Source organism: Lepus europaeus, chromosome 13 (genome assembly GCF_033115175.1).
Source record: "Lepus europaeus isolate LE1 chromosome 13, mLepTim1.pri, whole genome shotgun sequence".
Lineage (NCBI taxonomy): Eukaryota > Metazoa > Chordata > Mammalia > Lagomorpha > Leporidae > Lepus > Lepus europaeus.
The window spans coordinates 42,457,847-42,485,389 of NC_084839.1; the positions used below are offsets into that span (position 1 = coordinate 42,457,847).

General features: G+C 53.8%; 1 protein-coding gene across 1 annotated transcript in view; it reads left to right on the forward strand.

Moving 5' to 3' along the window:
* Positions 1-27,543, forward strand: part of PRKCE (protein kinase C epsilon) — a 503,276-nt gene that overhangs the window by 462,786 nt on the left and 12,947 nt on the right. The window contains exons 12-14 of the mRNA XM_062209377.1: positions 9,461-9,599; positions 14,179-14,367; positions 15,018-15,164. Of these exons, the coding sequence (XP_062065361.1) occupies positions 9,461-9,599; positions 14,179-14,367; positions 15,018-15,164 (475 nt within the window). The remainder of the gene's footprint in view (positions 1-9,460; positions 9,600-14,178; positions 14,368-15,017; positions 15,165-27,543) is intronic.

Here is a 27,543-nt window from a genome sequence, read left to right on the forward strand (position 1 = left end):
TTGGACCATTTTCTACTGCTTTTTCAGGTGCATTAACTTGGAGCTGGATCCAAAGTGCAGCAGCCTGGACTTGCACTGGCACTCATATGGGATGCCAGCATCGTAGGAGCAGCTTAACCCTCTGTACCACGATGCCAGCCCCTTGGCCTTGATTTTAATAGTTTTCAATTAAAATTGTTTTCATAGACCTTTATGTTATCTGGAAATGTATGTTTAGGCCATCTGATTGCCTGTGGCCACATTCCATGAATTCACCTCCCTTCTGATGTCTTCAAGCATTTCAACAACAGATGGCATCAGGCCTTGTGAGCAGGGATTTTGGACACCCTGCCCTTGTGGAGTGGTCCTTTGTGAAAGACACTCACAGTGGAGCCAGCACCGGGACTTCAGGACAGGAGACAGGAGACACCCAAAGACCCCCAGGCTTCCAGTCTGGACTGTGAGAGGCTGTGGTTGAGAGATGAAGCTGGAGGGCCAGGCTGAAGGAGACCACAAAGGATCTCTCCTGCCATGCTAGGCACCATGTCCCTGGGGTGCCACGGAAGAATGTGAGTGGGAGGAGAGCATTGTCTGGCTTCTGTGTTGTCTAAGAAGCCACGCTGGCCAAGGCTGACTCCTTGTTTGGTGTGCCACAGCCAGGATTGCAAGTGCAAGCTTCATGGGCTCCAAGTACCCCTGCTTTCCAAGATCTTAGATTGGAAGTGTCCTCGGGGGTTGACTCATCTGGCCATCTTTTCTCTCGGTTGAGTGCGATCACGCCCAAGGAAGAAAAGCAGCCATTTCCCTGGCTCCAAGTCGGCCACATCCTTGACTCTGGTCGATTCACTGAACCCTAGTGAAGAACAGGTTGATTTGGCGGCCTGGAGAGGGACGGAGGATTCGGTGTGTCATGATCGTCCCGTGCTGGGGACACAGTCAATGCCTGGTTCCCATCAGCAGGATCAGGATCTATCCAGCAATATTAAGATAAGATTGTGCCTTTATTACTGGATTTTTTTTTTTAAAGTAATCGGACACTCATGTGATCAGATAAGTTATTCTGCAGTAATTCCAAGTCTTAATGCCCAGGTACAGCCCCAGGCTGTTTATTTTGGCCGTCACCCAGGATGCTGTTTGATTGCTGCAGTTTCCAGCTGTGGCTGCAGTGGCTGAGAGTGTGCACCCTCCAGACAAGGGGGCCCTCTGCTCGGCCAGCAGAGCCTCGCTAGCTTATCAGTCCCATCTCCTAAGCGTGTAGAGACTCAGAAACAAACCACCACCACCAGCCCGGCAGCAGCAGCTGTGTCTTGCAGCCCACGAAAGAGCAGGAGTGCGCATGTGATTTTTCATCTTCTTGAGAAACGTCGGCAAGTGGTTGCGAGCATAGAAGCGAGGTCAGCCAGGACCAGCTCTCACTCCCGCATCGCCTGGGTGTCCCGGGCCAGATGAATAACCCCTCACACCTTTTCTCCCTCCAGAAAAGGGGACAACAGTCCCACCAGATTCATAGAGCATTTGTGGGGATGAAAGGAGACATTGAATGTCAGAGACTTAACACTGAGCCCAGCTCTCAAAAGCATTTGGAGATTTTTTTAAAGGAAAGGTAGTTATTATTTTCTTCCTAAATGATTGAATGTTCCTATTGGAAGAGATTTTCCTTGCAGGCTGGCCCCGGATAGAGTCTTGCCACAGACCCTCAGATATCAGCACTGCAGTGGGCAATTTAAAGGTCACTCCTGTTGACCCTGGAACCAAGGAGGCCTTTGGTTGTGAGGCGCAGGTGATGGGGGTTGGCCTCCCCGTTTAGCCTCAGGTGGTCTCTGCAATGGGAGGTGCTGGCCGCCACCACAGAGAATGCTGGGAGAGGAGGGTGCCGCCCGCATCACGCAGGGCATCATGGCTGCCTCCTGAGCATGTTACACTGACAGAGGTGTGTGGCAACATCTGCCAGGAGAGCTTCTCTTCCCATCTGATTAACCGCAGTCATTCACCAGTCTTCGCTATTTGTTCAGAAAACAAGCAGAGTTTCTTCATGACTTCCCCGGGGGCCTAACTCTGTTAACCCAAATCCTTGGCGTCCTGATCTCTTATCTTCATGTCTGCAGCGCTGGGCCCTGAGCTCTGTGGATAGGGACGCCGGGGAAGGAGGGCGTTACAAGCTGAGTGCTGGGCGGTGGGTACGGGGACAGCAGGGTCTCTTGGGGACAATTTTCAAGTCAAGAGGGTATATGTATTTCCCCCATTCTTTCTGATATGTTACAGGGGCCTTGCACGCCAACCCTTTGCTAAAAGTCGTGTGGCTCACCAAGGTAGAACTTTCTGGCCCTTGGAATCTACCACCACATTGGGAAAGTCCCACTGGGAAAGGGTAAATTCAGATGAGATAGCTGAGCAGCACATAGGGGCCAAGAGGATTCCACAGAGGCCCAAGTGCAGGTCCCAGGCCGCCTCACCAGCCTCTGCCTAACCAGGCTGCTCCCCACTCCCACCCAGCCCCAAGTCTTGGGATCGAGATATCTACCACCCAGAGCAGTTCTGGGGAGTGAAGGCGACCCTGTTTGTGCCCCCAGTGTGGAGATCTGGGGTCCTGAGGGCTGTGCTAAGTGTCTGGAAGCTGTTGCCCTGGTCCTGGTTACGCACACCTGTGCAGCTCCACCCTGTCCCTACCTATGCCCTCACCCTTGCTTTCCTCCCTAGGGAACTTTGTGTCCCTGTGAGCCGTGTCATTTCCCAGTCCCCCAGGGAGAGAAATCTATGATTTCCTCACTGGGCTGCAAGAAGTTACAGTGTCTGTGTGTCTATCTCTCATCATCTCATCATTTGTCAGTCTCTCCCATACTTTAAAGTTGCACATGCTTCATAGTTAGCATTCCACAGGAGCTATCTCAGTGACTTGGACGTAAGAAGAACTCATACGCATTTTTTCAAAAATAAACGAGCTGTTAGGAATTCAGGGACTTGTCCCAGCAGGGGATATGCATTTTAAGAAGTGATAGCCAGAGACTCCTGGAGAAGACAGAGAATTTCTGGGGGGCGCTGCCATGTATCAGGCACCGTGCTAGAGCTTCCGCATACGTTACATCATGCGAGATCACGGCTGTATTCTCCCCATAGAACAGATAAGAAGACCGAGTCTCGAAGATACTTTTGGTGGAGCCAGATGTCATCCAGTTAGTAAGTGGCAGAGTTAGCATGCAGATTCAGAACCACGTCACTTCCTTTCTGCATGAGAGAGAGAGAGAGAGAGAGAGAGGATGGGGGAACCCAGAGCACAACAACTAGGCACTGGCAACTCGTGACTTGTGAACCACTTTACAAAGAACCAGATGCAAACACAGCTGCTCCTGGGAGGCAGTGCTTCAAAGTCAAAATACGCATCTCAGATTATTCTAGACACACTGCTCGAGACAGCAGCAGCCGGCGCACTGTCACTGCCTTGGCTAAAAACCCAGCTTGACCTCCCACGGGTCTCGTGCAGCAGACACTGCACTGCTGAGACGTAGGCTTCTTCACACCCTCATTCTCCCTCCGTGTGGACCACTTCCTCCCCCACTTCACAGAAAACCCATTTCAGGGGTCTTGGTCTGCACCCACAAGGCCGCCTCCCTGTCCCTACTCCCACAGTCAGCCTTAGAAATCAAACTTTTGGGCCGGCACCATGGCTTAACAGGCTAATCCTCTACCTTGCGGCACTGGCACACCAGGTTCTAGTCCCAGTCGGGGCGCCGGATTCTGTCCCGGTTGCCCCTCTTCCAGGCCAGCTCTCTGCTATGGCCCAGGAAGGCAGTGGAGGATGGCCCAAGTGCTTGGGCCCTGCACCCGCATGGGAGACCAGGAGAAGCACCTGGCTCCTGCCTTCGGATCAGCACGATGCGCCGGCCGCAGCGGCCATTGGAGGGTGAACCAGCGGCAAAAAGGAAGACCTTTCTCTCTGTCTCTCTGACTATCCACTCTGCCTGTCAAAAAAAAAAAAAATTTAAAAAAAATTTTTAAAAAATTAAAAAAAAAAAAAAAGAAATCAAACTTTTTTGGTTTCCCCTGAAACTACTTGGTCTTATGTTTTGCCCCTCACATAGAACGTTTTCAAGTGTGTTGTTTGGGGCATTTCCTTTCTCGATGCCCTTTGATTTTCTGGAAGAGATCTGTGCTCCTACCCAGGGGAGCCTTGGTTTTACCATCCAGCCTCTAAATCTGTCCGTCCCTGTTGGTGGCCTCTGTGGGCTCCTGCTGGCCACAGAGCCTTCTCTTCTCAGCCTGGAGGAATCTGGGTCCATGCATGAAATCGAGATTTCCAATCCTTGTGTCTTCCATGCCTTAATGAAAAGGTGGTCACCAGCAGTCACCTGGGGTCAGCCCAGTGCTGCCTCTTCACTGTTATGGAGGTACAAGGGTCCCCGAGCAGGATTTAGTCCAAGTTCCTGTCTCAGTATAAGAGATGAAATCAAAGCAGAGACTTAAAGTGCAAGAATGGAGCAGGATTTATTTGATGGGATTCCAGAGATCGTACACACTCAGAAGTGACTGCGGGAAGGGAAGAATCTTGCCCCCTCCAGTTCAGTGTTCCCCTTCGTTGAGTAGAGCACGGTGCCCTTACTGCATATACAAATGGGGTGGAGTTTGGGTGCGGTTCAGTGCACACAATGACCCCCGGGAAGGTTCCATGGCGTCTCCATGTGCAGTTAAGCGTACCTGTGTTATTCATGGCATCTTCTGCTTGGTGGGGGAGACTCGGGTGCATTGTGGGTAAATGGCTGTACTGAATGGGCATGGAATGGGGTAGAATTTTTAGCTGTGCAGAGCTACAGCACAGAGGCTGCTGCAGGAAGCCCCTTAGCTCTTTGTCCCTCGCTAGCTCCCTGTCTAGCCCACATCATTACCAAGGGTGTGACTTCTGGCACCTTACTTGCCTTCTCTGAGCCCATTTCTGCATGCATTGGAAAAAGTGGGTGACGACGCTTGAAAGTTGGTGTGGTCAGGATTGCTGCCTCCCACTGGGCAGAGGGCACCCCAGGCATGTGTATGCTTGCCTTACCACAGGAGCACTGCTCTCAAACCCTCTCTGGCTTAATGATCTGGGCCAGGCAATCCGAGTCTTAAGGTTGGATTAGAGCAGTGGATGTCAGCCCAAGGCCCGTGGGGGATATTTGGCAAAGCCTTGAAATGTTTTTGCTAACACAACTGGAGAAGGGTACTAATAGCATCTAACACATAGAGACCGGGGATGACGCCATACATGAAATGCACAGGACAGCCCCCTTCGACCCTCCAATACACCACACACATGCACAGGGCGAGGTGCAGTCATCCCACTGCCCCAGTGTGTCAGGGTTGAGAAACCATATGCTAGAAAGGCCTGCTTTTCTTCTCCCATATCCTATTTGGCCCTGTGGCACATGAAGGAGGAAGCTGGTTCCGTGGAAGTCTTCGGGCTGGTGGAGAACACAGTGAGATAGCCATCAATGCAGGTGCAAGTGACAAGGCGGAGGACAGGGGAAGTGACAGATGTGGCCATCCTGAGGTCAGGGCAGTCGGATGCTTAGGGTCCCGGAGATTCCATGTCATTGTTCTGGAGGTGCTACTCACCACAGTCCGAGAGAAGTGAGCGAGAAGCAAGAAGTCTGAGAAGGAGATGATGTGGAAAATCCAGAGAATCATCTGGAAAACTCCTTGGTGCCAATCAAGAGATTCAGTAGAGTGACAAGGCACAGAATGACAAGCAGAAACCAATAGCTGGCATGCACGAGGGCACTTGAAAAAGTTCGTGGAAAATGGCATTAAGTTGATTCTGGCTCAAAAAACTTGAAATCCACGCATAGCTTTTTCATCATATGCATTTTCCCTGAACTTTGCGAAGCCACCTCAGGCATATGCAGCCAGATAGAAGATCTCATGGGAGAAATGACCTCATTTACAGAAGGAATTTAAACTATAAAATAATAGCATGGATTATCTAGAAGAGGATTCAGTCACAACTCATCCCTAAACTCTAAACAACAGTGCTTTAAATAAGATCTAAGTTTCTGTCTTTTTCATCTGAAAGTTACCTGGGGGTGGGTGGTGCCGTGTGGGTTCCTAGGGGTTGATCCTTATCTTTCTGGTGGAAGGTAACTGTTAGGACTCCAGGCATTATGTCCTTATTCAGGCAACAGGTAGAGGAAGGGAAGCGAAGGAAGAGAAAGGCTGTGCCTTTTAAGGAGACTTCCACACTAGGATCGGCTACAGTTCAGTCACCTAACCATATGCAGCCCCAAGGCAGACTTTTCATTCCAGTTTATAGCAGCGAGGCAATGTGTGTGTGGTTGGAAAAGAAAAAAATAATGCTTACTGAGAAAGAAAGTAAAAATGAATATAGGGACAAGCAGCAGTGTGCCATAAAATAAAACCAGAAGTGTTCAAATCCATGTGAGAAGACCTTAAAACATCTCTAAAGGAGACAGATAAGACTTGAGAAAGCAGAAAGACAAACAACGTTATTGGATAGGAACACTCAACATTGTAAAAATATCAGTCCTCCCCAAGTTAATTTATAACTTTGAGCATTTTTCCAATAAAAATATCACCAGAATTTGTTTTTTAGCTAAACAAACAATTCTAAAGTTCATATGGAAAGATACATAAGCAAGAATAGGCAGGAAATTTTGAAAAAGAATATGGGCCAACACTCCTGGGTCTAAGTACAGATTATAAGCCTGCAATAATTAAATGAATATAGTTAAAAAAATTATAGAACAGAGAGTACAGAAATACCCAAGTGCTTATGGCGATTCAGTGCCCTTATTTGATAAAGGCAGCATTTCAGCCCATGGGGGAAAGAGGATCCATGGGACAACCCTGGAGCTATCCAGAAACAAGCAAAGTCAGACAGAAACCTCACCTCTTTCATCAGAACAGATTCTAAATGCATCAGAGACTTCTTGTTTATACAATGACAGCATAAAAGTACTTGGAGTGATCTTAGGCAAATGCTTTTACAATTTTGAAATGAATAGAGCCTTTTCAATGAAGACATAAAATGCACTCCCCCCCCAAAAAAAAAAAAAACACACAAAACATCAGTTCAGCTACATAAAAATTAATAGCAACATGACAAAACCACCATAAGCAGTGTCGAAAGTCCAGCACTACTGGGGAAAGTATCTGCTCTTCTTATCCCACATAAATTAATTTCCTAATATGTAAAAAGCTCCTACAAGTCAACAACAATAAAAATGAGAAGCTATCTTTTTTTTAAAAAAAAAAAAAGCACATATGCCTTTTAAATATAGGGGGAAGGTGCTCAAACTTACAGAAAAACTGAAGAATATGGTGAGGCACTGTTCCTTCCCCAGACTGCCAAAACTTGATAACCTACCATGTTGGCAAGAATATGCAGAAGCAAACACTGTCATAAATGGCTGACGGAAGTGTAAATTGTTCAACCCCTAAGGCCGGTTGACAGCCTCCACCAAAAATTCACATTCTTAGAGTATCTGATTCAGAAATATTTCTTGGAAATGTGCAGTTACCTTCACACACGTGCACAATGCCTCAGCTGTTCATAATTGCATAATATGGGCAGCATCCTAAACATCCCCCAGGAAACATGGTGGAATTTTAGACAGCCATAAGCAAGAATCAGGAGAGTTTTTATGTGCCAAGACAGAAAAATTTGAGTGTGGATCAAGGGAAAAGGGAAGGCCTCAAAGAGGGGAAATAATTATGTACTCACATTCTCTTATGTGTGTTAAAATGCGACCAAGGGGCTAGACGAGGATGGGGGTGTTGCAGCCTTGACAGAGTGCCGGTGCTGTCGTTGGCTGTGCCACGCGGGTCTTGGCAAGGCACCTTGGTTACCGGGGCCCGAAGGGTGTTTGAGCCAGCTGCCCCCACACCTGAGCCTCGTGGTGCTGCCCCCATTGGCCAGTGGGCAAGCCAGGTGCCCGGCTTTCTGACTTTGTACATGAAGGCAGTGAATGCCGCCATATTGAACACGCCCTGCCCTCACACACAGCGTCTCATGAGCCCTCCGAGGAGGGCTGTGTCGTCCCAGCTTGGCAGAGAAGACAAGGTGACTTTACCAGAGCCGAGCCACAGTGGTGATGAGAATCCAAGCCGTGTCTCCCTGCTCCCCCACCCCGAGCCGGAGCTGCAGCACTCGGCTGGGTTGGGCTCACTGCCCTCTCCATAGTATGTGAGCGTCTGCTGAGGACAGCACATTTCGTGTGCTTGCTCTTTTCTCAAGGAGCCCCAGCTATAAGTGGAAACGGGGTCATGGATACGAGGCAGGCGGGTCCAAAAGTGCTTCCTGCCTCACCTTTGCACCCAGGCCTGGGTCCCTGGTGATGACTGGAGTTCAAGTGCACACGCCAGCAGGCTTGTGAGCACGGCCCCTCCTGCTCTCTGTGTGCAGCCGAGTGGGCCTTCTTTGCAAGACCTCTCAGCCCAGAGCAGCTGCCGAGGGGGCCCAACACGGGGCGCTCCATCTAAACAGCCTAAGTTCTTCTACGGAGCCAGGCTTGAGGGCTCCGTGCTTGGCGAATCTTTCCTAGAACCCCGTTAGACAGACCTGTGGGACTCCTGGGCACAAGGGAGCTGAGCTGGTTGAGGCCAGCCCAACGGCCCAGCCGTGACTTGCCGCACATAACCAGACTGTGGCCAGTGCCTGCCTTCCTACCCTCAGGCCCTTCCCCGCCGCTCAGCCTGCCTGCGCCTACAAGTCTGGTCTTGCCGATGCTGCAGGCTCGCGCGGGCAGGGCTCCCATTGCTCTCATCACGAATGCCCAGCCCCTCTCCCTGGCACTCTAGTGTCTCCCAAGTTGGTTTCAGCACACCTGGCTTGCCTTCTCTTTACTGGGGCTCACGGCTCCAGCCTCCTCACTACCTTGTACATCAGCTGTGCTGCCTGCCCTCTTTCCTACCCTCTCCCTTCTTGATCCACCTACATCTTACCTTCTGCCCACACTTCCCTTGAGGGTCACTGTCTCCTGGAAGCACTCAGCACCTGCGCCAGCTCTCTGGGAAACACAGCAGCTTGCACAATCATGCAGTCATGCCCCATAAGGTAGCACCTCGTTTCCAGGTGGCTTTGTCCAGTGCAATGCTGATACTAAGCGTCAGCCTGGTCCTCCCAGAAGATCCCAGGGCTAACTCAGAGGATGGTAGGTAAGCTGCTGCTTTCTCTCACAGCAGGGTTTAAAATAGGAATTTCAGCACATAGTAGGGTCTTGGTGCATTGCGACTTTAATCTATGAAACACAGCAGTCTTGATATATTCTTGGGCTCAACAGAATCTCCTCCCTCCAACTGAGGGGAGCAGAGGCACCTTGGAGGTTGAGCATCACAAGAGAGAACCCCTGGTCTAAGACTGGTTTGGGGCAGGTCAAGCCTCCTCCAGGACTCCTGTCTCTGGAGCATTCCCTGGGGTGAGCACAACTGTTCAGTGCGAGAAGACCATACTGGGGCGAGTGAAGCATTCACCATGTGGCCCTGGGCTGTCTTTCAGGGATTTGAAACTGGACAACATCCTTCTGGATGCTGAAGGGCACTGCAAGCTGGCCGACTTCGGGATGTGCAAGGAAGGGATTCTTAATGGCGTGACCACCACCACCTTCTGTGGCACCCCTGACTACATAGCTCCAGAGGTAAGACCCTAGGGCACAGGACCCTGCCCACCAATGCCAGGGCTGGGGCAGGGGTCCAGCCCCCTGCACCGGGGCCATCGAGGGGTTCTGGGGGAAGGCTCTGGAACACCAGGATTGAACCCAGGGAGGAGGAAGGATGGGGAAGCAGATGGCCTGCTGATTCTCCATGAGGAAGTCACAGCAATGGGGGAGAGCATAGGTAAACTGAGAGTAACAGGTACTCCCCAGGTTTTGGACAATGTCCCATCCTAGACCGGAGCCGCCAATAAAACTGGGACCAAGAGAGATCTGTTGACGTATATCATCACTTCTACTTTTTGATAGTCATACTAAAGGCAGGGATCAGCTTGATCGGTTGTAATGTGCCTATGGTGTAGCCAGCAAGGGTTGGCCATGCCAGTGTAGGGGCGATTCTATGCAGTGGGCACTCAGGAAGGAACAGGGAGTGGGAATGACCATGCCTGATCATAAACAAGGATCAGAGATGTTCATCGTGAGTCTTGCGAAGGGGCTGCCTTGGGAACATTGTTTGGATGTTTTGCTCTTTGTCCAGTGTTGGTTTACCTTGTGTTCCTCAAGGTCAGTCTTGCTCAAACCGAGCAAGGTCAGATCACCTGGTGTGCTGTGCGGATTTAAAGCCCTGGCCTTATCATTGATAACTAGCCAGCATGACCTTGACAACTAACCCTAACCATTCAGCCTTGCCCATGGTAGACAGGTCTTAGCACATTCCAATTCCATTTCATCTTAGTGGGCACTGTTTGAGCTCCTGCTAGACACAAAGCAATGGGAGATGAAGAACTGACTGACCTGGGTCTCTGTTTTGAAGGAACTTTCACTTTCCAGGGAGCGACAAGTAAACAAGTAAGCCAACAGAACACGGAGGTATTCAAAACAAGACAGTATCTGCAAGGATCAGGAAGAGCACATGATGAGGGGGTTGAGTTGTGCAGAGTGAGGGCTGGGAGCGGCATTCCTGCAAACACCAGGGAGGTGGGGAACAGGGACAGAGCTGGGAGGCGGCCGGGTATCTCTGGGATCTGGCTCGTCTGGAGGCAGGGCACTTGCGTCTGACCTGACTACTCCCAGAAACCAGCACAAGTCCGATGTGCGTAAAACGGTTTGTTGAATGAGCGAATAAGAACTCGTGACATTCCAATGGGAGCAAAGGCCTGGGGATCGGCAACCTCTTGGCCCTTTTCGGAGTTCAGCAGGGTAGGTAGGGCAGAGTTTCTTACGAATGAGATCAGGACAAGGACGAAGAGATGTGGACTGAGTCCTGTTCCAGGATCTGTGAACCCACGAGCAGCTGCCGTGGGGGAGGGTTCTAGTTGGCCAGGGAGAAGACGGATGGGAAAGTAGAGGGAGGGCTGGCCAGCGGAGAGCCGCCTAGGAGGCTTCAGGGTTCAATGTTTCTGCTACCAGGTTCCCGCAGCAAAAACCCCAGGGACTCAGCCGTCAGGGCAAAATAAAGGAGCAGCCTCTCAATCGGCTCCATAGTTCTCTTCCTCCTGTGTTCCTTGTCATCAGAATGTTCAGTTCCAGTCCCGTTGTGAGTCGGGGCCAGAGTGGAAGCATTGACAGGCCTAGTGTGGTGGTTAAGGACCCCGCCCAAGGCAAGTGTTCACTTTACATGGAGCAAAACTCCCACCCTACCTTCCTGAAAAGCAGTCCACCAACAAGACTCACAGTGGCCCACTGTGCTCTCTGTCTATAAAGAGGCACAGACGCTCGTACTCTGCTCGCGGCCTTCATGGCCACCGTGTGGATTCACCACTGCACTGGAAATGGCACACGGTCCCTCACCTTACTGCAGGCAAGTTGCAGCTGAGAAACGTGCCGCTGCCTTTATCAAGGTCTGCTGGGCACATTCCACGAAATGATGCCTCTAAAGCACTTAGCGCCTGGCCTGGAGCAAGCGCTGGCTAAACGGTGGCTCCGTCCCTGCCAGCGGTGTTGGCTTGTGTAATGAGACGGGGACAGCACCAGCCTGAGAGCCGAGAGCTGAGCCCGGCATGAGCATGCATGCCCCCATGTGGCCTTGATGAAGTCATCGAATGTTCTGGAACCTCAGGTTCCTCATCGTTCCAGTGGGGATCCTGACTCCTGCCCTCTCCACTGCACCAGGATGTGGTGTGTACTCTAATGCGGTGAGAACAGGGCCAAGCTTCAGAACTATAAGCCTGTCCTCAAACAGGAGAGGCGGGCCCGAAACCGGAGATGCTTCCGAGGCCTCGGCTCTGCTGTGGAGCTCTCCTCCCTTGGCTGACCCCCGTGGCACCCACTCCTTTCTCCACGCCCGGCCCCTGCCTTCCTGGGCAGCACCCGACTCCCTGAGGTCCAAGGCCACGCCAGGTGCCCCCGGCAGCGGGCAAAGCCTTGCCCGACTCACCAGCTCCATTGCTGGGAAGGTCACTCACTTGTTTTTTGCAGGGAAACAAGCCTGCAAGGAATTTTACAACAGATGTCACCTCGAACCAAAAGGCTAGGGAAGGGGCCTGGGGCAGTGCAGGCGTATGGTTGCCACGGGGCAATCCAGTCTGAGCACACAGGCTACCTGGGGTCACCTTCTCACCACACCACAGGGGCACAGACCCCAGCTGTCCCACCTCTCTCAGGCTAGAGGGTGGCCACCTTAGCTCCCAGAGTCCGCTGAGTCCAGGTAAGGAGGGAGAACAGCAGTAAGAGACACACCTGCCAGTCAGGTGTTGGAATGGACTGGTCCCACTACGGGACTCAGAAGGCGGCTGGCACCCCCACCTAACAGCGTTTTATACACACATTAGGGAAACAGTTGGCCATGAAAAAAATTAACAAAACTGTGGCAGTGTGTGGCAGAAGTGCCTGCACATCTCAGAAACAGGCAGGGCTCAGAGGATGTGAGAGGACAGGAGGAAGGGCTAGGGGAGTCCAAGAAAGTCTTCTGGAGGAGAAAGGTCATAACCATGACATTGACAGACAGAAATTGGTGGTCCATGCTGAGCCAGCTGGGGTGCTGGGTCTTTGAGAGTGGAGGGAGAGGAGTCACTGACTCTGCGGGACAGTGGAGCTTATAGCCCTGAGTCCATGCACGAACCATCAATCTAGGAGACCAAAGGTTGTCACCAACCAGAACACCAGTCCGTCAGTTAGGGTTGGCTACATCTTCTCGCATTCCTTCGGACTCCAAATGCAGAGGTTTCCTAAACCATGGATGATTTTATTCTTTACAAAGACCTCTAGCTAAGTCTTGTCATTTAATCCTACCTAGCACTTCATGACCTCTAGGAGGATGGTCCGAGTAGACCACATAAGATCCTCTCTTCTCCTACCACCTTGACATCAGAGAAGCGAGCTGGAGTCCTTTCCTGAGCCTGGCAAGTGGCCTGCCCAAGGCATCCTGTGCATTGGCATGGGTCAGCACTGCCCTCGCTTTTGTATCCGTGGTCCGCAGTGGGTGGCCACTTTTAGAACACCTAGTCTGGCCTTGCTTCCCCACTACCCTCTTCACTTTTGGGGATTCTTTCCAGAACTATGGACCTCATGCTGTGCAGTCTCCTGTCCTGGGCGGGGCAGTGCCTAATCCTGCTCTGACTGTCGTCAGGAGCTGGGATGGCCAGCATTTACTTGTCCCTGGAGCCTGACAAACATTGCTGACCTGCCCCCCCCCCCCCCACTTAACTTATGTCATACTTTTTAAGTATAGCTGAAAATGCAAAGCTCTGTACAATTGGAAGATAGTCTTAAATCCAACTTTTCTTCTATCAGATCTGGTATTACATCATTGACTCTACATATTTATACACACACACACACACATACACATGCAAGGGTGCTGTAAAAACATTGTGGAAAAAATGGAATTAAAAGATACATTTGGGCCCCTATTGTGGCACAATAGGTTAAGTCACCACCTGTGACACTGGCATCCCATGTAGGCTCCAGCTTAAGTCCTAGAGGCACCACTTCCAATCCAGCTCCCTGCTAATGCACCAGGGAAGGCAGTAGAGGATGGTCCAAGTACTTGGGCCCCTGCACCCTCTTAGGAGACCTGGACAGGGTTCCAGGCTCCTGGCTGCAGCCCTGCCCAGCCCTGGCCATTGCAGCCATTTGTGGGATGAACCAGTGGATGGAAGACCTCTCTCTCTCTCCCTCTATCTCTGTAACTCTGCCACAGGAAAATTAGGTTAGTTATTTGCTTTCCAAAGCTGCTTCAGCTTCTGGATATCAGAAAGAATTCTTCATGTGCATTGGAGTTCGGAATCAGTACTTAAAACACCTTTTAGTTTAACATGGTCCTAACCTCAAGTTGGGCACTTCTTGTGGTGCTCCAATGGAAAGAGCAGTGTGTCCCCTCTGGAGTGACAGATGTCAATGCCAACGTGGACAAATGGCAGTTGGCGCTCATCAGACTACCCCCCCCAACTCACGTTCACCCACTCGCTGATTTAGACACCCAGCCCTGTAATGGGGGGTTCTGCCCTGTGGGGAAGCCAGCTGAAAATGAGGAGGCCATCCTTCCCCCTGGGGCATCTGTGGCCTGGGGGTGGCTAGAGTGGACCCCTGTGGTAGCTCCTGATACTGTCCATTCTCTACGCAGATCCTGCAGGAGCTAGAATATGGCCCATCGGTGGATTGGTGGGCCCTAGGGGTGCTAATGTACGAGATGATGGCTGGGCAGCCCCCATTTGAGGCGGACAATGAAGACGACCTGTTTGAGTCCATCCTGCACGATGATGTGTTGTACCCCGTCTGGCTCAGCAAGGAGGCCGTCAGCATCCTGAAGGCTGTGAGTGGTCACTGCCCCTCCCTCGAGGCTCTGCTCCCCAGCTCCTCCCCCGACATTCACCCCTACACACACTCACACTCACACTCACGTGAGCACACACATACACACACACACATTTCCTCCCTGGCTTACCTATCTCTGCTCCCCCGGGATCGGAGGAGGCAAGGGTACCCCTGCACTATTCAGGTGCAGTTCAGAGGCTTCTGTGCAGAGACCGGTGCCTGCAGGCTCTCTGACCTGCCCAGTTAATGACCTTGTGTGCGCCACTTATAAGTCAGAGAAAATAACATAACGGTACCTCATGGGAAGGCCCCTGCACCCGCGTGGGAAACTTGTATCAAGCTCCTGGCTCCTGGGTTTGGATCGGCACAGCTCCAGCTGTTGCAGCCATTTAGAGAGTGAACCAGCAGATGGAAGAGCTTTATCTCTGTCTCTTCTTCTCTATGTGTCACTCTGCCTCTTAAATAAGTAAATGAAATCATTAAAAAAAAAAAAAAAGCAGAAGAAGAAAAAAAAGAAAGGAAACGTGTGTATAACACAAACGCAGGCGGGGCGGTGGTGCTGAGGATGAAGCCCCGGCCGCCTCTCCGTGGCCGAGCGGCTCTGCCAGGCCGGTCGGTGACGTCACCGTGTTTTGTTCTGGTTCCCAGTTCATGACCAAGAATCCCCACAAACGCCTGGGCTGTGTGGCGGCCCAGAACGGCGAGGACGCCATCAAACAGCACCCCTTCTTCAAGGAGATCGACTGGGTGCTGCTGGAGCAGAAAAAAATCAAACCACCATTTAAGCCGCGAATTGTAAGTGAAATTGACTTCTACACCGCGGGGCTGGCCGGGCTGTGCGCATGCGCCCAGCGGTGTGGGGGGGGGGGGTGGTCACCGGGACACGTGACCGCCACAGAGCCAGTGGTGGAGACGGACAGGTGCAGCGGGGTGGGGCGCGACTCCCCAGGCTCTGGCTGTTAGAAAGATGGCTCCCGCCTAAAGCAGGACCACAGAGGCCAAGGTTTGTAATCCCAGGGGAACATTTTTTATTCTGATAGAGCTGGATCGAGTCCTTGTTGGCCTGGTGGAGAAATCAGATTGCTTGTAGATCAACAGGTTTGCTTTTTAAATGAGCCGAGTCTAGCCAAGCCTTTGAAGGAGGTGGTGGCGGCAGCGTGGTGTTTACACAGCACGGCGTGGGCGCTCCTGGGAACCCATGGGGACGGCTGCGGTGGCTTCGCGCCCTTTGTCGGCTCCTCCTCCGTGCCCTCCCACCTTTCTCCTGCGCTCAGCCTCGGTATGCGCCTCCTCCCAGGACCGAGGCCGGTCCTGATGCCAGTGGAGCTGAGGCATGGAACCTGGGGTAGGGAAGAGACCAGGGCTGCATTGGGACAGGGATCCCCCCACTGCGGCTGTGGCCGGAGAGTGGTCTGCTGCTGGAAATAAGAGCCTGGAGGAGCCCCGCTCAGAGAGAGAGAGAGAGAGCCAGGGAACACCCCGCCTCGGCTGCCTTGGAGCCCGAAGTGGCAGCCAAGGCCTAGGCTGAGCCGTGGGCGGCAGTGGGCAGGGCGGAGCCGCTGCAGTCTGTGTGCGGCTGTCTTGGAGCCATAAAAACTAACAGCCGAGCCCCTCTCCGCCTCCACGTAGAGAAGAAAAGGCTCCCATGCTTTGTGACTCATCAGAAGGGCCCCATCGACCCCAGGAGTGAGGTTTTGGGGGTGCCAATACTGATTATGCTGTGATTCTTAGAAACGTTCCGTGGTGGGGGTGTGGGGACGCTGAGCTGGTGGGCGTGGTCCAGGCCTCCGCCACGCTGGCGCCTGGGGAGCTGACCAGCTGTGAGTGAACTCAAGTACTTTGTCCTTGACATGCGTGGTGTGCACACTTGTGTCAGGCTAAACTCTGCTCACCTTTCTCGAACATCCCTTGCCCTCCCGCCCACCTCACAACTGTTCTGGGGACTCCAGGCCAAGCCTGCATTGTGGATTCGGTGGATGGAGAGGGCTTGGGGGGCAAGCTCCTTGGGCTGACCATTCCCCCTCACTGCTGGGCTGCTGAATGTGGATGTTGCGGGGCCAGAGAGCCTCTGCACACGGTCTTCAAGGGCTTGATCCTGAGCGCCTGGTGCAGCGTGGGGAGGAGGGCCCCGGAGGTCTAGCAGGAGCGGAGGGAGCTAACCGCTCGGATCTGATTTTCATTTAGATTTGAGATAAATCAATCGGCCCAAAACACAATCAGAAGCAGAGCTAAGTACAGAATCGGTGCAAACAGCAGACAGCCAAGATGCCGAGACAACAAAACTGCTTAAAAGTGGGCGTGGGCTTGGGCTAGGCCGGCGCTGCAGCTCACTAGGCTAATCCTCCCGGCACCCCGGGTTCTAGTTGCGGTTGGGGCGCCGGTTCTGTCCTGGTTGCTCCTCTTCCAGTCCAGCTCTCTGCTGTGGCCCGGGAAGGCAGTGGAGGATGGCCCAGGTTCTTGGGCCCTGCACCCGCATGGGAGACCAGGAGGAAGCACCTAGCTCCTGGCTTTGGATAGGCACAGTGCGCCAGCCACAAAGTGCCAGCCGTAGCGGCCACTTGGGGGGTGAAACAACGGAAAAAGGAAGACCTCTCTCTCTGTCTCTCTCTCTCTCTCTCACTGTCTAACTTTGCCTGTCCAAAAAAAAAAAAAAAAAAAGTGAGCTTGGGCAGCACCAGCTGGCCTGGGACGAGGAGCAGCCCCCTGCAGCTCGGGCCTGGAAAGCCCCCAGTGTGTGGGAAGTGGAGCAAGGGCCTGTGTGGGTGCAGTAAGCCAGGGAGTCTTCACGGAGGCTTGGTTGGAAATGGCACCAAGGAGATTGTGCCCTGTGCAGTCATGGAGGATGGGTTCTGCCTGGCGTGGCGCATGCAGGTGATGAAAGGATGATAGCCACAGGCCTTCCCCAAAGGGGGCTTTACCCAAGCCCGGGGGAGGTGCAAGTTCTGGGTGGGAGCAGCTCTGCGGAGCTCAGGCCTCCCTGGCCCTGCCGGGGCTCCAGCCTTGATTCTGGGACTGAGGGGTGCCTTCTGAGCATTGGCTGCTTCTCCACCCAGGGCAGAGTGGGGGATGGTGCCTGCTGGCCTGCGTGGAGGGGACAGGGGAATCCAGGCACACAGGGAAGAGGAGAAGAGAGAGGAGCAAGCGGAAGGGAGGACAGTCCATGACCTGCTCCTTAAAGCCGCACTCAGCCAGGAGTGTAGGGGCTCTTGCAGGCAGGGGTATGGGGCCCCTGGGGACCAGCAGGAGGAAGCCCTGCTGTGGCTCATGGGCTCAGGTGGAGCTCCACTGCCACCTGGACCCCAAGAGCACAAGGGGACAGCGCTTCCCTTCCTGGGGCCTCTCAGGAGCCCACACCACAGACCCTGCTGGCCTCTTTGGCTGAGGGGCTCAAGTGGGCCTTTAGGTCCGGCTCCCACCCTACCCCCCGCACCCCAGCCAAGAACACATGGCCCAGAAGAAACATAGGGCTGTCCAGGTACTGCTGCCACTTGCAGAACTGTCATCCCCCCATTTCTGACTCCGTGGTGACCCTGGAAACCATTCTCTGTGCTCTCGCTCCTCAGCCCTGCTGGGACCACAGGTTACCCTCCACGCTAGACAGGGCCCAGCCCCAGGGTGTATTGAGTTGGTTTGAAGTCAGGTGCAAGTAGAGAATTAGAACATTGTCCAGAGGACGGAGAAAACAGGAAGCTGACCGCATGCAGGGGCCAGGGAGTGTTCTGCTCTCGCTGCGAGAGCCCCAGGCCCTCAAGACTTAGTCACGTAACCGTCGCAGTACGTCCTTGAGACTCGAGACCTCTCTGCAGAGAAATGTCACAGTGAGAAGGGAAGCAAGAAGCCACATCTTGTTGGCAGCTGGGAAAGGTGCCCCAAGTCTGGCCCTCGGTAGAAAGCTTTCTCCCAGGAAATGTGAATGGTGCCAGCTAGAGTCCTCTGGGAGCTTGTGGGTGGCAGAGATGAACCTGAAGCTGAATTAAAGTCATGGCAGAGATGAATAGCAGGAATGATGGAACATCACAAGCCCATGTGAGGGCACTTGGGGGCTTTTGTGAGCCATCAGCCCCTCTTGCCAAGGTGGGGTTGACCCTGGGCATGAGGGGACCCGCCTGACTCACAGCCCAGCAGTGAGGACCACTGTGTGCTCCATAAAGAGGATCAGCCTTCGCATAGGCCAGAGAGGTGGTTCCCCACGAGGGGTCGGGGCGGGCACCAGGAAGCTGAGCTGTGCCTCTAGGGAAGCAATCTTCTGCTCCTGAGACAGGGAGTTCCATCCTAGCACAGGGCTTGAGGCATCAAAGAATGTGCCTGCACCTCACCCACCTGCCCAGGCCAGCTGGAGAGACAGGGGTCTGACAGAGGGAGGAAGGAGGGCTGATGTAGAACCCAGCGTTGGGGAGAAACAGGACAGAGGGTCACAGCTGCCAGGGGCAGTATGAGGGTCTTGGCTCTTGGGTCCTAGGGAATCCCAGTCAAAGGAAAGAAGACACTTTGTGAGAAGGGATGGGGTTTATGAGCAGATGTCACCAGCCTTGCCATCGTGGTGGCCTCAGCTCGTGTTCAAATAAGCAAGGAAACCAGATGCACACACTCCCCTAATCTGGTAAGACCTAAGACCACCAGGGCAGTGCAGTGAAGCGCCTGGGGTCCCTGAGGAAGCCCCCGGTTTCCTCTGGTGCTAGCTCCACTGGCTGCTGAGCCATGCCCTGCTCACACCAGTAGCTACAGCCCCACGCCTGGGCTGCCCGCAAAGCCGAGGGACGCTGGGGTGTCCTGCCTGTGTGATTCCAGACAGCGCAGGAGTTGGCAGGTGCACCAGGTGAGGCTGGCAGAGACCACACCGTCTAGCCCAGGACTTCCGAAGAGCCCAGACACAGCAGCAGCTTTGCCTGGAGCTCAGACCCAGCCGCCTGGCAGAACCCAACAGGAGCCTGGCAGGCTCCCTGGAGGCGGGTGGTCTCTGAGTCACCCCCGTGGGGCCATGAGGATGCAGCAGAGGGGCTCCCAGGCCTGCCTTCCACCCCGCCCCGACCCCCAGCAAGCCTGGCCCTGCGGAAGGCATTGCTGAGGAGGGAATTGTGCAGATTTGTGGCTGGAATCTGGCCTGAGGTCAGGTTCCGTTGCATACCTCCGCAGGCTGCTGGCCCCGCCAGGCTTTTGCCTTCCTGAGATGTTTGCTGTGTTGAGAGTGCCGCTCCCAGTGCCCGAGCCTCCCCGTCAGCCCTGCCCAGAGTCCCGAGCTGTCAGGAGCACAGCTGGCTCTCCTGATGCCCCTTGGTGCTAGCCCCACCCAGCAGCTCTGCTTCCATGTAGAGTGCGCTCCCGTTGTCCCCCCAGCTCTCCTCTGTGTCCTGCCTCCTCCACGTCCTTGTGCCTCCATGTCCTCCTGCCCCGCCTCTGCCTTTACCCATGCGTGGACTGAATGAGTTTTGCACCAACAATGCACCATCAGCACCAAGCCAAAGCCATCACGTTGTCTTGTGTGCAAGTCCATTTTCTGGGGGTGCCTGGCTTCAGAGCAAGGGTACCCAGAGGGGGAGGTTTGGTGGCAGTGACCTTAGCAGTGGCAGGGTGGGGGGCTGGGAGAGCTGGCAAGGCTAGAGCCAACACCTTTGTTCCTGGAGAAACTCTGCCGGCCTGGAATTCCCTGGTTGATTCCATTGGCAATTGCATCCCAAGAGGCTGGCATTGCCTACTTTCCATCAAAGTGTCACCTTTGGCTTTGGTGTGACTGGTGGGGTGGCTTTCCGTGGGGCCCCCAGCATCCAGAGCCATGTGTGGCATGGTGGAACAGCATCATGTCTTGAATCTTGGAGATACTCAGCTCATTTCTGGCTTCCCTGCTGTGAATGGGTTCCCCTCCCCTCAAAAGCAGTAGGCGCTGAGATTCGGGAGTGGGCGAAGCCAGTGTAGGAGGAGACGGCTGCCTTCTCCACCCCCAGCCCCAGCCCCAGCCCGGCCCCCTGAAACCCAGCTGGCCTGAGACAAAGCCAGAGGCGAGGAGGGAAATGCCGGCCAAGTAAACTTCTCTTTGTGTACGTGTTCTCTCTTTTCAAGTTTGCTTCAGTGTGAATGTCCCTCTTTAAGGTAAGGCCTCAAGAGTGGGGAGTCTGTCCAGGTAGGTGAGCCCTCAGGCCGCTGATGCACATAGAGGTCCTTCCAACTCCATGACCCCACTCCATCCAGCCATCCGCGCTGCATGGCGGGACCCGGCGGGAGGCCTCTCCTGCATGCTCCTGCATGACTGGGCTGTGCTGAGAGAACATCCGGGAAGTGGGCTCGAGACCCTCACACCCTCACCACCTGAGCGGCCTGAGGGGGAGCCCGGCTCAACACGCAGCCCCTTCCCCGGAAGCCAGCCCACCTGCCCAGGGACTGCCAGATGCCGTCCGCAGCCTCCATCCTGGGGGTGGGGGGGCAGGCGAGGGCCCCTCTGTGAGGACCTGTCCTAGACTGTCCTCACCGCAGTGAGCACCCGCAGCATCCGAGGGGCTACAGGATCCCTTGCAGAGCCAGGACTGGAAGGTGTAGGAAACGTGTTTCTGGTAGCTGGCCTTGGGGGTGGCATAGCACAGTGGGAGACGTATTGGCTTGGACCGCACAGAGGCTGGGTTGGGTGGCACTTGCTGGTACAGGGCTAGTCACGTGATCCTGAGACCCATCCCCCCCACCTCACTGCTGGACTTGGCCTCCTTGAGGTCGGAGCAGTAAAATGGGGCCGAGGACACTTGTCCCATAGACGTACAAACAGGACTGGATGTCAAACCTGAGATGCTTTGTGCACCATAGGCCCTCAGTACATCTTGGTTCCTCTCTCTCCATTCACCACCCACACCTCAGCCTGGTAAACCCCTCTTCCTCTTATCTCAAGACTCCAAGATGCTCTTTAGCGTAGGAGGTATGTGAGGGTCAGATCCTGAGCTTTAGAATCATGTGCCAATTTGGACAGTGTGATCTGGGGAGAGTCATCTCTCTGAGCCTCAGTCTGCTGATCCATGCAATGGGAATAATAAATATCTAGGGTCAGTGTTGCTGTGAGGGGTCTGCAAACAGGATTATGTGGATTGATGAGCTCAGTGTGTGACATCCCATGAGCATTCAAGTTGCTGTTGATGCTACTGGTGAGGAGAACCAGAGGCCAGGCTGGGTGGCACCTCTGTGCAGAGGTGCTGGGGGGGCCACCAGTTTGGCCCTGGGGGTGGGCTCAACCAGTCAGGTGGTAACAACCACAGGGCAGAAGAACACAATTCAGAAGTGTGTGGGAACCTGCTGGCACCTAAGTCTTGCACAGCCACTGGTCTGAGCTGGGACAGTACCTAGGGGGCGATAGCCTTGTTGCCGCTTGGGACAGTGCCCCAACTATCCCCATGGTGCCCCCTTTCAATCTGCAAACTTGCTCTCCATTTTTCCTTTTCCTGCCTCCTTCTCAGTAACATTTTTGCTGGGGCCCTGTCCGACAAGGTGCCAGTCACCAACACCGCGACCTCATCTCACCTGGCAGGTACCAAGGTAGCTCCCAGCTAAACGGGCTCAGTGGCACATCTGTGACTCGCTCTAGAGATTTCGCCATCAGAATTCTGACTGCAGGAACAGCCCTGCGACCCCGGGTGGGGGCACTGGCCAGCACTTCATTTTTTGTCCCTTCCACCCCGGGGAAGAGTTTGAGTCCTGGGCAGGGCTGTCTGTCCTGCAGCCAGGAGCGGACGGACAGTGGTCAGAGACAGGGTCGTGAGCGCCAGCATAAAAGCAGGAAGATCCTCCTCCCTTCCCATGGAGAGGCGCAGTCCTCTCGCCTATACCTTCGTTTGAGGAATCTGTGCATCTGGGGACATCATGCGTCCCCTCGGGGTTCCCCCGCCCACGTCAGCCTCCAAGCACAGGGCCCTCGGTCTCCAGGGGGGCATCTGTTGCAGAGGAGAGAAGCTCTGGGGAACCCAGTTTTGCACGTGAGGGCATCCGTGCCCTGTTTCCTTCCTGCTGTTTGTGCTGCAGAGGATGGGAGGTTGGTGACTGAACTGGATTGGCCTGAACTTAACATGCAAACCTTATTCTAGAATTCTAGGACCTCTCAAATGCAAATTAGATTTTTGATGGTTTGATAAGCTTCCCCATCAACCTCAGCCTCTTCAGAGTGAGAAGGCGTGGGCTCGTGCCTGCCAGCCACTCCCGACTCCCCTGCGGGCTTTCCTGGCTGCTCCTCTCTGGGCCCTTCTAAGGGAGCAGAGGTTGGCTGTCGGTGGAGTGCTCCAGCTAGGGATGGAGAAAGGCTGGACAAACGGGAAATAGACCTGCCTGCCTTAAGCAGGGAACTGGGAAATCAGCCCTCCGGAGCAGGGCTTCTTGACAGAGAGAGATGAATTAGAAAATAAACTAGACTTTGGTCTGGGGCATGAGCCAGAGGCTTTGGCCATGCCAGGCTTTTGCAGGCTTCCTGGGGAGGCCTGGCAGACTCGGGCTACAGGCACTCAGGTACCCAGCGTGGAGGTGTTCTGCCCAAGGAGACCGGATACATCTGCTCCAAAATAGGAGACTGGAACTCTGCACTCGCTCTGTGCCATAGGCAGGGGAAGCCCGGGGCAGAGCAGGGCTTTGGCCCCCACTGTTGGTTTCTGTGAGATGCTAAGCAAGTCATCGGGGCTCTCTACTTCCTTCCTGTAAGATGAGGGGTTTAAGAAATCCCTAAGATTTCTTCCTGCCCCTGCTGCTCTGTGAGGACAGGGATTTGTGGGACTTTAAAACCAACTTTATTTCAATATCTCTGTAGATAAAAGTACACCCTGTCAAAGTCCATTTTGGTGTATTTTACAAGTGTGCAGAGGGCAAGTATTTGGCCCAGTGGGTGAGTTGCTGCTTGGTACACCTGCATCTCCCATCAGAATGCCTAGGTTCAAGTCCCAGGCCCCATCCAATTCCGGATTCCTACTAATGCATTCCCTTGGGGGCAGCAGGTGATGCAAGTTGTTGGGTCCCTGCCACCCCCATGGGAGACCCAGATGGAGCTCCTGGTTCCCGGCTTTGATTCGGCCAAGTCCTAGCTGCTGCAGGCATTTGGGGAGTAAACAGGCATTTGGGGGAGCTAATTATTTTTTTAAAATATTTATTTTATTTATTTGAAAGGGTTACAGAGAGAGGTAGAGACAGAGAGAGAGGTCTTCCAACTGCAGGTTCACTCCCCAGATGGCTGCAATGGCTGGAGCTGCGCCAATCCGAAGCCAGGAGCCAGGAACTTTTTCAAGGTCTCTCACATGGGTGCAGGGGCCCAAGAACTTGGGCCACCTTCTATTGCTTTCCCTGACCATAACAGAGAGCTGGATCAGAAGAGGAGCAGCCGGGACTAGAACCAGCACCCATATGGGATGCTGGCACTTCAGGCCAGGACTTTAACCTATTGTACCATAGTGCCAGCCCTATGGGGGAGCTAATTATTAATGTCTATCCCATGTGTCCACCAGTACAAAGAATACATAGAACACCTCATCTTCCATGAAAGTTCCCTGGTGCCCTCAGCCCCACCCCCCGCAGCCCAGGTCTGCTTTCTGTCACTGGGATTTGGGCTCGTCTTTTACAGTGTCTTGTAAGTGGAGCCACGTGCCGTGTGCTCCTTTGTGCCTGGCGTCCTTCACACAGTATCATGCTTTGGAGATTCGGGACTTGTATTTTTGCCTTGTATCATGGAAACTTTGAAACATGCTTACGGGCAGAGAGAAGCGCTGAGTGAATCCCCATGTGTCCATCCACCCGCCCACAATGTGTGGTTAATCTATCAAGGGAGGGACTTTGAGCTGCTTTGTTCACAGGTGTATCCCCAGCAATTAGAACAATTCCTGGCACAGAGCAGATACTCAGTCTATCTTGGTGGACTGAATGAATGAGTTCTGGAGGTCTACAGTGTTTTTCCAAAAGACTTTTTATTCCCAGATGTATGTGTGAATTCTCACCTTTGCATATGCCTAGGGATGGAGGGTGATGAGATTCCACATTGGGAATCCCACACTTGTTGAGTGGCGGGGGAAGGGGGTGACCTTGCACTGACTTGTGGGGCACCTATGGCTCCTGTTAGAATGTTTACAGGTCCTGTTTCAAAGCCAGCAGGCAGCACAGAAGTAAATCCCTGACCAAGAAAAAAAAAATCTCTATCTAGAACATTTTCAGGAAAAGGGTTGGGAGTGGACCAGATTTGAGAGTTTCTTCTTCAGGCACTGAAAATGGAATGGCTCTTGACACCCAAGAGCTGGCAACAGTGACCCAGCTGTGCAAAGCAGATGATAAATGAAAAGGGTTACATGGTTAGAAGCAGGGCACGGCCGGGTTTGCCACCTTTGGCCCACCTGCTTCCAGCAGCAGCCATGGGCTCCTGATGCATCTCCAGGCTTGCCTCCTGCCACTGCATGTCCTGCTGTGTGGGCCCAGCCTGCTGCAGAGCCCAGCTTGGCGAGCTCAGACCTCAGCCAAGCCGCGGCAGGCAGCATACTGTCTCCTCCCAAGGCTTTTGATTCTTGGACAGCAACACACAGTACTTTCTACAGCGTGTTCAGTGCCAGCACCCCTTGGGGCCCCTTGACCCCACTCCAGGGTCTCCTATGTAGTAAATTGTCAAATTGATTTAGTGAGCTGGGTACAGCCAAAAAAAATTAACATAGGCTAAGATAGAATGGAATGGAATACACTGGATGGAAGACAACACAGAACGCATCCCAAATAGTGAAGTGCAGCTTGCTGGCTCTCTTGCGGCGGGTGGGATAGGGAGTATGCAGTAGGTCGTATGTAAAATGTGTTTCCCTCTCTTGCTCAGTGGGCTGTGTCCCACTTCACCCCTGATGTCTAGCAGAGGCCCCCGAAGCCTTGGTGGGGATGGGGTACACTGTGGGGATGAGTTTGTAATAGCATCGCCACCCCTGGCAGAAACCACTGCCCTGGCAGCCTGTGCTGAGCTCAGCACAGATGGCCTCCCCACCTCCCAGAGTCCATGGTAGGAGGCAGAACTCACCCAGGACACCTGCCTCCAGGCCAGACCGAGCCGAATCCAGGTCCTGACTCTGCCTGGCTGGGTGGCCGGGGTGCACCTTGAGCAAGCTGCTTAGCTTCTCAGCCACTGTCCCATCTTCACGAGCAGTGGCACCTGCTTCCCTGGTAGCTGTTATGGTCACATAAATCAGATACCTATGCTGCTAGGCCAGCCCTTGGCCAAGCCTCCCTCTATGAGTGTCATTGTTTTTCCTGCAAGGAACCTGAGGCTGCCCCACGCACTGTGCTGGCTGCAAACACAAAGCAGGTGCCCACCTGGAGCCCACTCTGCTGGCAAGGACATTGCCTGAGCCATCGTTTAGCCCCAGTGGCAAGGAGTGCCATGAAGGAGAAGTACAGGTCAAGGTGCAGGGGAGGCCGGCCTGCAGGGTATAGACCTCAAGAATGGTTCCCAGGCTCATCTGCAGCACTGGAGAGGGAAAGGAACCCACCCTTACTCTCACTTCTGCGCTTGGGGGAGGGGTGCCTGCAGAGGCAAAGGCTGGTGCTCTCTGCTGGCCCCTGGGGACACCAGGGGCTCCATTTGGTCAGCTGGGTGCTGGCACCACTGGGCTGAGCTGGACATGCTGTGGCAGGCCCTCCTCGCCCCCTAGGGCTGCCCACCTCCCCGGAGAGCCAAGACTCAAGGCCCTTCAAGACACCTCCAGGTCCCCTATAAACTGCAGACCAAGCAGCCTCAGTGCGGCCGGCACACACGATGCAGACGCATCCAGGATCACATGGCCCGACATGACTCAGAGCTGGAATTTGTCATTTATGTGGGGGGAGTCTTCAAAAAGTCCATGGGAATGTGTATTGTGAGAAAACCCTGCGTGGACTGCTAGTATTTCTGGGGGACAAAGGAAATGGATTTTCTTTTTCCTTTTTCACAAACTTTGGGATGGCCCCTCGTGTTTAATTTCTCAAGGTCAGAGCCAGAAGTGTGCCTGTGTATGTATTTGGGCAGGCCTGGGGGTGGGGCTGGCCCGGGAGGGTGTGAGGAAGGGGGTAGAAGCCCCACCCAAGAAGTGCCCAGCAATGTCTCCTTTCCTACAAAGATCTAAGAAGTGCAGCCTGCATCCGGGGACTTTTCCCTGGTTTTCTATGAGACACTTGAGCCTTCCCCCAGCGGAGCACCCTGTCGTCACCAAGGCCAGGTCAGATGTCCCGTGCTGGGGACCTCTGTGGTCTGGGTGACTTCAGCAAACAGGGACATGGCAGGGCTTTGTCGTGTGTGGACTCCTCGGACAGAGCCGCCATACCACAGAGAAAGGCTGTGGCGGGATCCAGTCAAGCGAGTGGTTCTTGGTGTGGCTGTGGACTCACCACCTGCTTTGAGAACCTGGCGCAGTGAGCTCGCTCTCCGGGCAGACTCCAGTGTGCCCTCACACACAGCACGCCTCACTCCATTTGTGAGCCCTGAAGACCATGGTCTAGCGCCAGAGGTGGCTGTGTCCTGTGGGCCAAATCCAGCCCACTGCCTGCTTTTCATTCAGCCCATAATGTAGGAATGGCGTTGACTTTGTAAATGGCTGAAGTGGAATATTTTACAACACATGAAAATCAGGCGAAAGGCTGGTGTGTCAGTGTCCGTACATAATAAAGTTTTATTGGGACACAGCCACAGCCATTCATTTACATATGACCCAGGCTGCTTTTCATCTTCAAAGGTGGAGTGCAGTGGTTATGACAGAGAGCTCATGTCTTAGAAAACCTGAGATGTTTACTATCTGGCCTTACACAGAAAAACTTGCCAGCCCTGGTCTAGGAGTAAGAACCCAGGTAGAGATGGCTTGCCTTAAATTCTTTACTGTGACTTAAAATGGTTGAGCCATAGAATGGATGGCTGGATTCATTCCATCCGTCCTGTGTGCGGGCTTCCAGACAAACCTTCCAGTGTTTGCCCTGTGGTGCTGGAAATTCGGAAGCCACTTCCTTATACCAGGGATGCCTGCCCTTTCCCTGCCGGAGAGCCCTGAGGGCTGTGTCCACAGACGAAGCCCAGCTGGCCACGCCCTCGGATGAGAACATTGGCCAGGCATGGAGGAGGTTGCTGTCAGCTCCTAGCTGGAAACTGGGGCTCTTTGCTTTCTCCGGAGTAGCTCTTCAGAGGGAATTGTGACCATCGAGGTCTTCATAGTTTTGCAAACACTAACAAGGGGAAAAGAGGAGG